Source organism: Oncorhynchus kisutch, linkage group LG17, assembly GCF_002021735.2.
Source record: "Oncorhynchus kisutch isolate 150728-3 linkage group LG17, Okis_V2, whole genome shotgun sequence".
Classification (NCBI taxonomy): domain Eukaryota; kingdom Metazoa; phylum Chordata; class Actinopteri; order Salmoniformes; family Salmonidae; genus Oncorhynchus; species Oncorhynchus kisutch.
The window spans coordinates 52,920,967-52,938,018 of record NC_034190.2 but is presented as its reverse complement, the minus strand read 5'-3'; the positions used below and the strand labels follow the sequence as shown (position 1 = coordinate 52,938,018).

Here is a 17,052-nt window from a genome sequence, read left to right as displayed (position 1 = left end):
TGAGTGATGGGAGAAGTCATCCTGGAGTGGGAACAGACTTGACTGGGAACAGAAAAATGTAATGTAGCTACAACGTGATTAGGATAGCTGGCTAATGTTTTTATAGCTAGCTACTGTAACTAACATTCTTTAGGCAATTGTTACTAGCTAATTTAGCTACTAGCTCATTTAGAAAATCAGGGTCTAAACAGCTCACCAAGTTACAATTCAAGCAGGCTTTTATAAGAAGCATGCTAAATTTAAATATGATAGCCTATACTTGCCAATGGCATAATTCAGTTGTAGAGGAACTTTCCTTACCTGTAAATATTACACGGTCCACTCCCGATCAAAAGTTCAAAGACAATTTCCTGTGAAACCCAGGAATTTGACAGGAAAAACTCCAGGGAAAAGTTTGGGGTTTGGTTTCTTTGGTGAACTTGTATAGCACACATATGGCGTGTGGGGTACCACATTCACCATATGAATGGTGTGATTGGTATGATGGAGCCTCAGTTATGGTGGTGGAGAGGACACCGCTTGCCGCAAGGCAGGGGGATGTACAAACTCTGAAAGTGCAATTAGCGGAGAAAGTACTGAACAGCGATGTAAAGGACCGTCTCGGAGCCTCACCTGTCCACCATGCCGCCCGTGCTGGAAAACTGACTTGCCTACGTTTCCTCGTGGAAGAAGCGGGTTTACCGGGCAACAGTTTGGCGAATAATGGCGCCAGCCCCGCACACGACGCTGCTGCCACTGGTAACCTGGCCTGCGTACAGTGGCTATTAACTCAAGGTGGATGTCGTACGGTGGTGAGTGGCGTTATTTCTTGCTACATAGCTACATAGCCTACAGTAGGCCTACATTGCTTTTTAAAAAGGCTAATAGTTCCATAACACAGCCAACATCATTCATCACACAGACCTCTTGTTTTCATTTTAAGACCAGTCAGAGCTCAGAGGTCTATAGGACAACTTCTAGAGCAGCAAGGTCGAGGCCTGCAGTTACTTGAATTTCCAATCCATCAGTCCTGTAGCCTAGACCTGAAAAACACAAATTAGGTCTATTGTCCCAAAAAAGAATGACTTTTTAAAACTATTTCAATACAGATCTCAGAAAGTGACTACTTTTCTAAACTATTTGAATACAGATCTCAGAAAGTAATTACTTTCTAAAGCTATTTTAATACTGATCTGAGAGAGCAACTACTTTTTTTATACATAACTCAGGAAGTGACTACTTTTCTGAAACTACTGGGTTGGCTGCCTTCAACTAATGGCAGGGCTGTATCTGGAACTGCATGTTGGAGATAGAATGAATAGAGTACACACAATCTCCTATACCATTCCAATCTATCTGACAGTCATATTTGATCTACACAATACATTTCTATCTGAACATTCTGTATATGTCCATTCTCCTGAATGTCCATTGCCCCAGGTGTACATAATCAAGTCAAACCAATTATATTTTGTACAGATAAGTGTAAATAAGTTGTAACATTCAACTACTGTGTGACTCTTTCAACATGCCGCTGAAAAGCTTGAAACATGCAATTAATTTTGTGATACCTGAAAATACTGCATACTAATTCAAAGCCATTTGAAAACATTGCAAACAGCAATTTGGATGCTTAGAAAAAAACTTTTTTGTACTTCTTTGTCCATTTGAGGGTAAGTGTTCTTGTTTCAAACACATACTATGCTATATTTAAAGGGATAGTTTACTCAGAATACAACCTAACATGCATGTCCACCTATCTTGGCTGTAGTTGATTCAAGAAGGCAGTTTTGGAATATTTAGTTTCCTTTCGAAACTTAATAGCCATATTTTGTTACCGTTAGCATTCTCAGTAACACTTAACATGAAACTGTTCTTGTGCCTGTGTAATAAAATTGTAATTAATAATTAGAGGATCATTTTATTAGCATGTTGTTACATAATACTTAATTGCATTTTAATTTCATAGCAATGAGCCGAGTGTTTTTGTAACTACTGTACACAATAGGAATAGTGACTGTTCTTTATTCCACTTATGTAGGGTGTGTTCGTAAATTCAATCTGGAGTGCCAGAGTGCGCTCAGAGTGCCCCCTGGGTCTTCGTAAATTCAGAGTTTGTTAGATTGTCCAGTAGATTGTCCAGTCATATATTCTCAGAGCGGTCAGAGCGCACACGGGACGCTCTGGCTGAGGAGTAGGGTTGATCGAGCGTTCTGGCCTCACAACTGCAGTCAAGCATCCAAGCTAACTGGCTAACGTTGGCTCGCTTGCTAGCTACTTCCAGACACAAATTAGAGAACACCTCACTCTGACCATTTTACTCGCCCTAGCAGAGCTGATAGGCTGTTTTTATGTTATCTAGAGCGTAGGTGACTGTAACTGCAGCTGGCAATAATTTAATTACGTTGTTTTGCCAACGTTTGCTGACACCGGCCATATTCAACGGGTGTTGAGCGTTCGTAAATCCCTCAGTTATTCTGCGCTCTGGCAGTCAAGACCGGTGCTCTGAAAATGGAGTAGATAGCCAGAGGGAATTTACGGACGCACGCGTAATAACTAAATCATTATGCAATTCTAAAGCAATTTCCAAAGTACTATCTAACAACAATGTTGTTATTGTAATAATTGCAAAGTTACTACACATATATAAGAACTTCATGTCAAGTGCTCTTATATTACCTTATGTCTCACTCATGAATATAGTTTTTTTTTGTCATGTTGAAGCTGTAAAAGTGGTGTACTCGAATGTTGAAATGATTCCATTTCCCTCGTGTATTTAATGAGGCTATAGGACATATTAAGATTGATGTTTTCTGAGATCTGAATTTGAATATCAAAGAAAATAGTTGCATTTTAGTTGAAACTCTATATAAACTATATTCGGCTACCTCAAGTATTTGAAATGTTGGTATGTTCAGCTCTCCTCCTGGAGAGCAGCTGCAAGTTTTTGCTCCAAACCTTCTCTAACACACCTGATTCTGCTCATCATGGTGCTGATCTCATTAGTAGCAAAAGCCTGCACCACCATCAGTAGGGTTGGGGAGGGTTGGCCACCACTGACGTAGGCTACTGTCCCTTTAACTACTGAGACGATTTCAAGCGACCAACATACTACTGGAGTGATCCTCCCCCGGATGGATTATTTATCAAGTGGTGAGTCCCATGTCGCGATTTGCGGCAATTGTGGATACGGGATCCAAGACAGCCGCCCGGAATTATATTCTTAATGTCCTACAACTCCGATAACGTTATCATAACAGAGAAATTATGAAGAAAGAAGTCAATATGAAGACCAAAGAATATCTCTGTAACAGGTGTTTGAGCTATGCGTGTTGAGGCAGAGGAGAACAAGCCATCAGGTGAACTTTATCGTCGTGCGCAATTATAGGTTACCAGTATGCATTAATTATGTTTATGTTTACTTTATTAACTCAATTACTAAAATGACTCAGAATTTGATAATTCTGTTGATATTATGTAAAACAACATTTGTTTTTAATAAGTAAAATGACCAAATACATGCTCATTGAAAGACATCGCCTACCTGTCCAAAGAAATAGGCTTTTTTTCTCTCACTTAGATGATGTATGCAGATCTCTGTCAATTCAACGAGATATGCTTCTAAATAGTGGACATACATTTGTTATCTTACTGTAATGATCACAGGACTGGAATTATATTGTTATCTACGAAGAAAATTGTTCAGGAGTTAAATAGAGGTTAAACCTCATCTAGATGCTGCGTTTATAAATACGCAGGAGTTGTCTAGCAGCAGTTATGGTGGTGGAGAGGACACTGCTTGCCGCAAGGCAGGGGGATGTACAAACTCTGAAAGTGCAATTAGCGGAGAAAGTACTGAACAGCGACGTAAAGGACCTTCTCGGAGCCTCACCTGTCCACCATGCCGCCCGTGCTGGAAAACTGACTTGCCTACGTTTCCTCGTGGAAGAAGCGGGTTTACCGGGCAACAGTTTGGCGAATAATGGCGCCAGCCCCGCACACGACGCTGCTGCCACTGGTAACCTGGCCTGCTTACAGTGGCTATTAACTCAAGGTGGATGTCGTACAGTGGTGAGTGGCGTTATTTTCTTGCTACATAGCTACATAGCCTACAGTAGGCCTACATTGCTGTTTAAAAAGGCCTAGTTCCATAATACAGCCAACATCATTCATCACACAGACCTCTTGTTATCATTTTAAGACCAGTCAGAGCTCAGAGGTCTATAGGACAACTTCTAGAGCAGCAAGAAGGCCTGCAGTTGCTTTAATTTCCAATCCATCAGTCCTGTAGCCTAGACCTGAAAAACACAAATTAGTTCTATTGTTTCCCAAGATTAGTCATGTTGGACTAGGCCCGAGCCTACCCATCTCTCTTAGGTCAGTATTTGCTTGACTGTCAAATTGAGCATTTTGTCACATTTCCAGCCTGGAAATTACATTCATCACTTCTTCACACCACTTCAGCATAACACAATTAGTCACTCAGACAGTTCTTTGACCTCTATTGTAAGGCCTAAGAGGATAACCCTTGTCCCTAGTACCCCCAATGATTTATTTATAGGCCTACACTAGATGACTGATAGGGGGCGCTGTGTTGAAGCCATCTGCCTAAGAGGATAACCCTTGTCCCTAGTACCCCCAATGATTTATGTATAGGCCTACACTAGATGACTGATAGGAGGCGCTGTGTTGAAGCCATCTGTCTACGAGGATAACCCTTGTCTCTAGTACCCCCAATGATTTATGTATAGGCCTACAATAGATGACTGATAGGGGGCGCTGTGTTGAAGCCATCTGCCTAAGAGGATAACCCTTGTCTCTAGTACCCCCCAAGGATTTATGTATAGGCCTACACTAGATGACTGATAGGGGGCGCTGTGTTGAAGCCATCGTGCATCATCTTGGCACTCCCCCACCATTGTAAAACATATTTAGCATTTTATTCATATCTACATTTGTTTTTTTGCCACATGTATTCTATTACAGACAACTTAATGCAGATTTTTACATTATATTATGTAAGCTAAACATACAAATAAAACATACCAAAAATATAAAACATTTTCATTAAAGTATCATTTTTTAGAGATTACTAATAAAATAATTATATACATGCAATTTTGTCCTTGAATCATTTAATGGAAATAGTGTAGAATTCCATTCATTCCATTGGAGGAATGCTTCTACTGGGGAGTGCCAATATGACCGAAAAGTGGCTTCGAAGCCTCTCAATGGTCAATACATAGCTTCAGCAATCCAGGGTTTAAATACTGTACATCAGTGACTGCACCACCCACTTTTCTTTAGGCTTGTGCAGGCTTTTGTCTCAATGAACAACACATGGTCAGGATAATTGTGCTACTGTATATAACCTGTTGCCATTGAGAATACCAGAGACTTGTATTAGTTATTACTCTGTAATTATCATCAATACCCATTCTAAGGGAAGTGTCACCACAGCAGGCAGTCCGTCCAGTATACTAAGGTCTATACAACAATGTCACCTATGCTGGACTAATTTGATATGATTTTTACAACAGCTTGAGAAAAAAATGCACCTAGATCCCAGGTCCTCATGCTGAATGTGTAGCGACTGGACCATTTGACAAAACGCGGGGGAAAAGTCATTTTGGTAAAAGCACATTGATTTGTGCTTTTACACCTGCATTGCTTGCTGTTTGGGGTTTTAGGTTGGGTTTCTGTACAGCACTTTGAGATATCAGCTGATGTACGAAGGGCTATATCAATACATTTGATTTGATTTGATTTCCATACACAAACTTAACTCTGTCTACCTAATGGCACAGGTTACATAAATGTTTGGACTCACTTTCAGCATCCTGGGAAATATGAATGTAATATTATTGTGTAAAACTGATTGTTATAGGGTGAAAAAGACATTCACTTTCCACCCTCTATATTAATAATAAGAAGTCTGACTTGTCCACATAAAACAGCGTTTCCACCCTCTATGTTAATAACAAGAAGTCTGACTCCACATAAAACAGCGTTTCCACCCTCTATGTTAATAACAAGAAGTCTGACTCCACATAAAGCAGCATTTGAGCCCAATGATACATATTCGTCATTTCACACTTGAGTCGGTAGAGACATTGGTTACAAGATTTGACAAAATCCTTTTCGGTCAAAGAGTCACAAGGATGTATTCAGCTGTAATCTTCATATCTATTCACCATAGAGTAGTGGTGTGCACCAATATCGATAATTCGATACTAATCATACCTCACTTTCCCTGAATATTCATTTACAACACATACTATAATGTCACACACCCACACTATGGATCAAACTTCAGGATTCATTGAAATATTTGAGGACATGACATTTGACTTATGAATTACTGAATGGTATTGAGTACACCATTAGTCCAATGTCATCTAAACACATGTCTGAAAGTAAACTATATAATGTACCTAATCAGAGGAGGTTGGTGGCACCTTAATTGGGGAGGATGGGCTCGTGGTAATTGCTGGAGCGTTAAATAGTGGAATGGTATCAAATACATCAAACACGTGTTTTCCATTTATTTGATGCCATTCCATCTGCTCCGTTCCAGACATTATTATGAGCCGTCCTCCCGTAAGCAGCCTCCACTGCTTCTTGTTTTGAAACTCAAGTAATAGCTTGTTTTGGCTCTGTCTAGAAGCATCTGGTAGCTGTGTTATTTCATTTGGGTACTTGAAGAGTGTTAAATCTGTACAAGGGATGAAACCCTATATAGAGCACATTCAAATGGGATTAGAAGTTTGGAAAGCGGTATGCCCTGATGACATTGTCCGCACAATTAATTAGGTTAATGACTTATCTTTCGATAACTCTATTCGCCATGTGCCAATCACTTAGTCTGGGCTAGGACTGAAAGACACTGGCATTCACACTGCTTTGTTCACTGACCAATTCAGCAAAAATGAGGTCGTAACAATGGGGAATCGATCGGTAGATAAAGGTGCTCTAAATTGACCCTTTTGCATACCCCACCATACCAGGAGACATCCATTTCTTCATCATTGGAAAAGATAAATGGTTGAGTTTGATATAATTTAAAAGCTAACAAACAGTGTCGTCAAACTATTTTATTACTTGGATTTTTTTTTTAAATGGTCCTTTTGAAATCTTTAACGTGCAAACTAAATTGTTTATTCATAAGCATATGTTGTAGCTTAGACTCTATTAAACATCATCTGAGGGTTTTGTGTTGTGCATTCCATGGCTTGAGACACCACATTATCTTGACTATAGGGTGGGTGTCATTTCAATCATAGAAATCGAATTCATAGAATGGACCTATCCCTTCAGAACCCTGCAATGTGTTGGTACACGATTGAAATGTAAATTAAAATGAAATTGAAACTTCTAAATACTACCACAAAAATGACCGCTGATACACTCACGTCGAATGTCAACTTAAATCGTCACGTCTATTCTAATAAACACAGCAAAAAAAAGAAACGTCCCTTTTTCAGGACCCTGTCTTTCAAAGATAATTCGTAAAAATCCAAATAACTTCACAGATCTTCATTGTAAAGGGTTTAAACACTGTTTCCCATGCTTGTTCAATGAACCATAAACAATTCATGAACATGCACCTGTGAAACGGTCGTTAAGACACTAACAGCTTACCGACGGTAAGTAATTAAGGTCACAGTTATGAAAACTTAGGACACTAAAGAGGCCTTTCTACTGACTGAAAAACACCAAAAGAAAGATGCCCAGGGTCCCTGCTCATCTGCGTGAATGTGTCTTAGGCATGCTGCAAGGAGGCATGAGGACTGCAGATGTGGCCAGGGCAATAAATTGCAATGTCCGTACTGTGAGACGCCTAAGACAGCACTACAGGGAGACAGGATGGACAGCTGATCGTCCTCGCAGTGGCAGACCATGTGTAACAACACCAGCACAGGATCGGTACATCTGAACAGCACACCTGCGGGACAGGTACAGTATTGCAACAACAACTGCCCGAGGTACACCAACAACGCACAATCCCTCCATCAGTGCTCAGACTGTCTGCAATAGGCTGAGAGAGGCTGGACTGAGGGCTTGTAGGCCTGTTGTAAGGCAGGTCCTCACCAGACATCACCGATAACACCGTCCCCTATGGGCACAAACCCACCGTCGCTGGACCAGACAGGACTGGCAAAAGTGCTCTTCACTGACGAGTCGTGGTGTTGTCTCACCAGGGGTGATGGTTGGATTTGCGTTTATCATCGAAGGAATGAGCATTACACTGAGGCCTGTACTCTCGAGCGGTGTTTGACAGCATCATCGTACTGAGCTTGTTGTCATTGCAGGCAATCTCAATGCTTTGCGTTACAGGGAAGACATCCTCCTCCCTCATGTGGTACCCTTCCTGCAGGCTCATCCTGACATGACCCTCCAGCATGACAATGCCACCAGCCATACTGCTCGTTCTGTGTGTGATTTCCTGCAAGACAAGAATGTCAGTGTTCTGCCATGGCCAGCGCAGAGCCCGGATCTCAATCCCATTGAGCACATCCGGGACCTGTTGGATCGGAGGGTGAGGGTTAGGGCCATTCCCCCCAGAAATGTCTGGGAACTTGCAGGTGCCTTGGTGGAAGAGTGGGGTAACATCTCACAGCAAGAACTGGCAAATCTGGTGCAGTCCATGAGGAGGAGATGCACTGCAGTACTTAATGCAGCTGGTGGCCACACCAGATATTGACTGTTACTTTTGATTTTGACCCCCCGCCCTTTGTTCAGGGACACATTATTCAATTTCTGTTAGTCACATGTCTGTGGAACTTGTGCAGTTTATGTTTCAGTTGTGGAATCTTATGTTCATACAAATATTTACACATGTTAAGTTTGCTGAAAATCAACACAGTTGACAGTGAGAGGACGTTTCTTTTTTTGCTGAGTTGATCTATCTTTCTATGATTTCAATAGGTTTCCTATGGAGGATTGACAGTATACTTTAAAACAATGGATATCCCCATTCTGGTCAACATTCTCTAATGTGTGGACCTCCAACCATTTCAATTGTATTCCCATCTTAGTACATTTATCAGCCAAAACGTGACACCCACCTTTTATTCAAGAGCTGAAAGTCACTTTCTAAGTATTTCTGAAATGGGCAAATATGTATGGAAGGTTTCGCTCAAATCAAAAGGAGTCCTGTCAAAAAGTGATTGAATTCAAATGGATTTACCCAGGAGTGAACCTTTTTTCTGGCTGTTCCCCATACATGCCCCAGGCTTTAGAGAGAGGGTACATGGAAAGGAGGGATGACAGACTTGTTATAGGACAATTCCATGGTAGTGCGGAGATGCCGATTTTTCACTTTACATGTATGCCAAACAAAAACCATTGATTTCAAAGTTTGACACACCACACAATTCAATGCACAAATACTACTTTTAACAATTTTCACTGAACATTTTACAGAAACACTCACTGGAAGAACTGTGAAGATGCAAAACACCCTTGGGGGGATGGAGTGAGAGTCAGGAGTTGGAAGAGACAGGGGCTGAGAGAGACAGGGGCTGAGAGAGAGGGAGAGAGAGGGGATGAGAGAGGCTGGGAGAGAAAAAGAGAGGGAAAGAGAGAGACTCGGAGCACGAGAGAAAGAGGCTGGGAGAGAGTGAGAGGGAAAGCGAGAGTGGCTGGGAGAGCACGAGAGAAAGAGGCTGGGAGTTCACGAGAGAAAGAGGCTGGGAGAGCACGAGACACGAGAGAAAGAGGCTGGGAGAGCACGAGAGAAAGAGGCTGGGAGAGCACGAGACACGAGAGAAAGAGGCTGGGAGAGCACGAGAGACAGAGGCTGAGAGAGCACGAGAGAAAGAGGCTGGGAGGGCACGAGAGAAAGAGGCTGAGAGTGCACGAGAGAAAGAGGCTGGGAGAGCACGAGAGAAAGAGGCTGAGAGAACAAGAGAAAGAGGTTGGGAGAGCACGAGAGAAAGAGGCTGAGAGCACGAGAGAAAGAGGCTGAGAGAGCACGAGAGAAAGAGGCTGGGAGAGCACGAGAGAAAGAGGCTGGGAGAGCGCGAGAGGCTGGGAGTGGGGGAGTGAGAGGCTGGGAGTAGGGGAGAAGGAGGGAAAGAGAGATGCTGAGTGAGAGGGAAAGAGAGAGAGGCTGGGAGAGAGAGGCAAGAGAGGGAGGCTGGGAGAGGCTGAGGGAGGGGGAGAGAGAGAGAGGTGGGGGGGCTTCATAGTTGGCATGCAATGATTTAAAACATGTGACACCTTTTTATTAAAACACATACTGGGCACTGGCATTTACTCCGAATTAAGATTCAATAATGTCTGCAGAAAGAATGGGGTGTCAGCTATGACATGACACATTGACTTTGAAAAAAATCTGTTTTGGTTATTGAACTATACTAAGTGAAGTGGATTTATAGCCAGTAACGGAATTTCATTATGCATCCCTGATCTGTACTACACAGAAATTCATATCCATAATTATGCATACCATTCTCTTCATGGTGATGTATCCTAAAAAGGTACACAAAGGTATAAATAGGCAATATCCTCCTTTGCATATTTGGGTATTATTCTTCACACTGAGCTCTGCCTCCAAACAAGTTGGTTGGTCCAGACCAGACCAAATCTGAACCAATCATAGATGTCGATGTTTCACAAGTTTGGACATGAAAGTACAGCTCAGTAGAGTAGAGTTTAGTATAGTACATTAGTGTACTGTACTATACTGAACTATACTTTCCTTTGCTGTACTGTACTCTGCTGTACTGTACTGTACTTTTCTTTACTCTACTCTACTCTACTGGGCTGTGCTGCCCAAACCTGTGAACCCACTTGTGGTGTGTGACTGCTATAATTTCCCATTGTAGCAAATTCCATTACAGATTTTTTTCTGGAAATTGGATTGAACTAATATCAACACTTCCATTTAGTTTGAGAAATGTTACTGCCTTCTGTAAGTTTAAGTAACATTGTCTTGTGATTTAATTCCGTTAGCAAAAACCCAAATAACTTTTAGGATATTTTCACATTTCTCCCTCATGAGAAGGAGGGAGGATAATGAAAGTTCACAGAAGTAACAAGTAAAGGTAGACCAATCAATTAGTTAGTGTTTTTACTGATGTCAATTTTAAAGGAATATCGATTTTTAATCACTTAATCATTAATAAGCAAAATTGATATCAGTAAAAACACTAATAACTAATTGATTGGTCTACCTTTACTTGTTACTTCTGTGAACTTTCATTATCCTCCCTCATGAGAGGGAGAAATGTGAAAATATCTTAAAAGTTATGTGGGTTTTTGCTAACGGAATTAAGTCACAAGCAATGTTTCTTCAACTTACAGAAGACAGTAACATTTCTCAAACTAAATAGAAGTGTTGATATTAGTTGGCAGGGGTTTTGACTTCAACATTACTGTGTTTTGATGTATTTCTAATACCCTTTAAGACTTTTTGTGGTAGATATTTTCTAAGATTCCTTTTCCATCTGTTTGACCAGAAAACCTTTGCTTATTCCTAATTTGTAGGATGTTAAATGGTAAAAAAAATGAAAAGTTTTTTATATGCCTTAATAAAAAATCTAAATACTCTTAGCTTTCATTTGACACTCAATTTGACACGCTCCTATTAAACTTCACATGTTGGTGCTCATGGGTCCTTTAACATTGAAATGACCTTTATGCCATCAGTCTTACTAATGCTATGCAAATCACCTCTTGAATAAGCTCAACTAAACCCTCATGACTAGAGGTCGACCGATTATGATTCTTTCAACGCCGATACCGATTATTGGAGGACCCCCCCCCCCCCCCCCCCCCCAAAAAAAGCCGATACCGATTAATCGGCCGATTTTTGTTTATTTATTTATTTATAATAATGACACTTACAACAATACTGAATGAACACTTATTTTAACTTAATATAATACATCAATAAAAATCAATTTAGCCTCAAATAAATAATGAAACATGTTCAATTTGGTTTAAATAATGCAAAAACAAAGTGTTGGAGAAGTAAAAGTGCAATATGTGCCATGTAAAGAAGCTAATGTTTGAGTTCCTTGCTCATATGAGCCTTTGGTCATTAATATGGTCGAATCCGGAAACTATCATTTCAAAAACAAAACGTTTATTATTTCAGTGAAATACGGAACTGTTCGGTATTTTATCTAACGGGTGGCATCCCTAAGTCTAAATATTCTTGTTACATTGTACAACCTTTAATGTTCTGTCATAATTACGTAAAATTCTGGCAAATTAGTTCGCAATGAGCCAGGCTGCCCAAACTGTTGCTTATACCCTGACTGCGTGCAATGAACGCAAGAGAAGTGACACAATTTCACCTGGTTAATATTGCTTTTGCTAACCTGAATTTCTTTAAGCTAAATATGCAGGTTTAAAAATATATACTTCTGTGTATTGATTTTAAGAAAGGCATTGGTGTTTATGGTTAGGTACAGTTGTGCAACGATTGTGCTTTTTTTGCAAATGCGCTTTTGTTAAATCATCCCCCAACGTTGCATCAATTATATGCAACGCAGGACACGCTAGATAAACTAGTAATATCATCAACCATGTGTAGTTAACTAGTGATTATGATTGATTGATTGTTTTTCATAAGAAAAGTTTAATGCTAGCTAGCAGCTTACCTTGGCTTCTTACTGCATTCGCGTAACAGGCAGGCTCCACGTGGAGGTGCAATGGGAGGCAGGTGGTTAGAGCGTTGGAGTAGTTAACCGTAAGGTTGCAAGATTGAATCCCAGAGCTGACAAGGTGAAAATCTGTCGTTCTGCCCCTGAACAAGGCAGTTAACCCACCGTTCCTAGGCCGTCATTGAAAATAAGAATGTGTTCTTAACTGACTTGCCTAGTTAAATAAAGGTGTACTTAAAAAAAAAAATTGATCGGCATCCAAAAATACCGATTTACGATTGTTATGAAAACTTGAAATCGGCCCTAATTAATGGGCCATTCCGATTAATCGGTCGACCTCTACTCATGACAGACCGTTCAACAACATATTAGGGGGTTAAATGAGTGGTTACTCCCCCCAAACCAATGGAATGTCTACTACTACTACTACTACTACTACTTTGTCCTTTCAATATTTTTCTGTTCAATAAAATTAGTGCTAGTCAAAGAAGTAGACTAATAAGTGTTCCCTTCATTACTGCCACATACACTGAGTGTACAAAGCATTAGAAACACCTGCTCTTTCCATGACATACACTGACCAGGTGAAAGCTATGATCCCTTATTGATGTCACTTGTTAAATGAGCTCCCGAGTGGGGCAGCGGTCTAAGGCACTGCATCTCAGTGCTAAAGGCATGGTTTGATTCCAAGCTGTATCACAACCAGCCGTGATTGGGAGTCCCATAGGGCGGCGCACAATTGGCCCAGTGTCGTCCGGGCTAGGGTTTTGGCCGTGGTAAGCCGTCATCGTAAATAAGAATTTGTTCTTAACTGACTTGCCTAGTTAAATAAAGGTAAAATATTTTTTTTCATTAAATCCACTTCAATCAGTGTAGATGCAGGGGAGGAGACAGGTCAAAGAAGGATTCTTTTTTTCTGTTCTGAAGGAAAAAGGGGGTGCAACTCAATATTAGGAACGTGTTCCTAATGTTTTGTACACTCAGTGTATGTTCACCATTCACTGCTAGGCTTGAGTGGCTGTCTGACCATACAACCACCACAAAGAGTGTCAGTGATTGGCTGACATTTGTATATGGTCTCTCTTCCCGTTAGTAATGTAATCTAGATGAGGTTTGACACAGTGGGTACTCCTTGTTGGTTTCCACACAATGTCAATGGGTCACTGACATCGCTTCAGAGCATCCTCGACACACACCGCTTGTTTTGTGAAAGTGGTTTCTGGTGCAAACACTTGATACCTGAATCAGATAATAGCTTAACGTCTATTAAAGTATTCATCAGGGTTACCCTACACTGAGTGTACAAAACAATAGGGACACCTTCCTAATATTGTGTTGCACCCCCTTTTGCCCTCAGAACAGCCTCAATTCGTCAGGGCATGGACTCTACAAGGTGTCGAAAGCGTTCCACAGGTATACTGGCCCACGTTGACTCCAATGCTTCCCACAGTTGTGTCAAGTTGGATGGATGTCTTTTTTGTGTTGGACCATTCTTGATACACACGGAAAATTGTTGAGTGTGAAAAACCCAGCAACGTTGCAGTTCTTGACACACTCAAACCCGTGCGCCTGGCACCTACGACCATACCGTGCAAAGGCACTTAAATCATCCTCTGAATGGTACACATACATAATCCACGTTCTCTCAAGGCTTAAACATCCTTCATCCTTCTTTAACCAGTCTCCACTTCATCTACACTGATTTTAAGTGGAGTTAAAAAGTGACAATAAGGGATCATAGTTTTAACCTGGATTCACCTGGTCAGTTGGTCATGGAAAGAGCAGGTACACTCAGTGTGTATGTCTTCAACGAAAGTTTCATATTCATTTTTCAATCACTTGAGTCAACTCCTTAAAGATATCTTGAATGTAGAGCATACTGATGATCAATGTCATCTTTGTGATTCAAGACCACGCAGGATGTTACCATTTAAATGAATCAGCATTAAGTCTTGAAACCTGACTTTGATATTTCCTGTGTCTTTCCTCTTTCGTAGGACCGGGATAGTTCTGGTGCCACCGTTCTCCACCTCGCCTCCCGGTTCAGCCATCACGAGATCACAGATTGGCTGCTGAAGAGCGGGGAAGCAGACACCGGGGCGTCCACAGACACTGGGGCCCTGCCTGTCCACTATGCTGCTGCCAAGGGAGACCTGCCCTCCCTCCGTCTCCTGTTGGGACACAGCCCAAAGTAAGAGCGCCAATGCTAACGCTAAGCTAACCCACTTACTAGCCATTATCCATATACTATCCACACTAGGTCTGTGACAAGTTGACAGTTTTGCTTAATGTTTAAACTGCCAATTTTTAAAAATCGTTTTGCCGTTAAAACGATAAGGAAAAAATCATACAATTCCAGACAGTAGAATTCCAGACAGTATAATTACAGTAGAATTCCAGACAGTAAAATTCCAGACAGTAGAATTCCAGTAGAATTCCAGACAGTAGAATTACAGTAGAATGACAGTAGACAAACAAACATGCAGTAGTGGAGGATGCTTTCAAAGGGCCACACTCCATTATGTCTTAAAAGCGTAATCAATACAGGCTACGGGTGGCCATTTGTAATTTCATATGAGGCAAAAATGAAGACTAGGCTACACGTAAGACTGGCCTGATGACATCGGTGCCATGAATAGCCTAGGGTTTTCTACACGCAACAGACCAAAGACTGAACACACCCTTGCATCATTAGCAAAGACACAGAGCAGGCAGGCCAGCATGAGGGAGTGAGCGGCATGTTTTGGTCATTTGCATCTCGCAATGTCTTGTCTTGCATGCCTTGCAAATTCACCAAGTAGCCTGAAGTTCACCTCTTCCTCTGGTTTTATTTGAATTACACAACTTCCCCAGGCCTTTATAGCCTGTCGGCTGTAACACGGAAAATCATTTGTTTTGTGATAACTGAACTGTGATTTAAATTAAGGTGGGGGGGGGGGACAAAAAAACATTGTTTTTCGGGTTTGGTATTTTTCTTAACGTAAAGGATCCCAACTTCATTGAAATGTTTTAACGTTTAAACGTTCACACCACTAATCCACACACAGGGTTTATGAAGCTAACCCTGACAGGATTTTGGGATGTTTGAGTGTTATTTAAAACATTTTTTTTACTGTGATTTGATCGTTACTAACATTTAAAGTGAACCCAAATAGGAGTCCCAACCTCAATCACCCTAACCACTGTGCCGAGCATTACTTCACAACCCAATATTTGTCCTTGTGTTAACACTTTCCCTGCTCCTAACTCTCACCTCTACTATAAACTTTTCCCCAAGGCTCAACTTAACACTAACAACTAACACTACCTAGACAATAAGGGCCCGTTCAGATTCACTGGACTTGTTACCAGCAGCAGTCTCGTAATAAAAAAAAAAGATGTGTTGACATTAGCTACAGCCAACGCTACTAAAGACACTGATAACTGCAAGCTACGTAGTACACAATATTTTCAAGTCATTTTGGGCTATGTGATGGCCGTAGTTTTCAGCACGTATACAGGTGCACACAGTGTCAAACGCGCCGAGCACTTGCTTTCCATAGAAATTCTGGTTGAGAATGAAATGACTGAACAAATGAACAATGAAACAGCACAGCAACTAAGTGAAAGAAATTGGTTTTGATTATGTTTTACTGGTAATGGGGACATACGTAAATGCCAACAAAATTACTATTTGGTCGTCAGTGTGGTGTGTGTGTGTGTATCTGTGTAACCTTTATTTAACTAGGCAAGTCAGTTAAGAACAAATTCTTATTTACATTTTCGGCCCGGTCGACGCTGGGCCAATTGTGCACCTCACTATGGGACTCCCAATCATGTGGATGTGATACAGCCTGGATTCGAACCAGGGACTGTAGTGAAGCCTCTAGCACTGAGATGCAGTGCCTTACACCGCTACGTCCATGTGTGTGTGTTAACTATTTAACTGTACTAGAATGCTTAAAAGGCAGCTAAAATTGTAAATATCGATATCAGAGATTTTTTTGCAAGGAAAATATTGGATATCGGAATCGGCCAAAAATGTAATATCGGTGCATCACTAGTTACCACCAAGTCTAGTTACAGTATATAAAAAGCATTTCTACAGCTCTCAAATACAGAAGTGCATAAACATTATCATACAGTATCATATGCATTATACAGAGTTCGGTAGCAAGCTAAACAAATAATGTAGGCTATTCATCACATAATTGATTAATGTTGCTAGCTAGCTAAACAAGCCATCTCGATTATATTACAATTTAAGATAATTACCTCCAAAACACACCAGGCTTCGTTTTATCCTATAGTGCAAATCATTCATGTTAGAATCAGTAAATGGGATATAGCTAAGCAACTTGCGCCTGAAAACACCAGCTATTAGCTAATTCAAAGTCTAAGGAGTTGTCTCACTCATTGAGCTATAATGTTGGCACTCGGATGCCAGGGTTTTTTTTTTAATCAAAAGGGGGCTGGT

At 40.9% G+C, this 17,052-nt stretch overlaps 1 protein-coding gene across 2 annotated transcripts in view; it reads left to right on the top strand.

The window, feature by feature from the left end:
- Positions 1-3,099: 3,099 nt before the first annotated feature.
- The window catches only part of espn (espin), a 95,430-nt gene continuing 81,477 nt past the window's right edge, over positions 3,100-17,052 (top strand). For both annotated transcript variants that reach the window (XM_031794057.1, XM_031794056.1), the window contains exons 1-2: positions 3,100-4,050; positions 14,594-14,787. In XM_031794057.1, the coding sequence (XP_031649917.1) occupies positions 3,757-4,050; positions 14,594-14,787 (488 nt within the window). In that variant the 5' untranslated portion in view covers positions 3,100-3,756. The remainder of the gene's footprint in view (positions 4,051-14,593; positions 14,788-17,052) is intronic.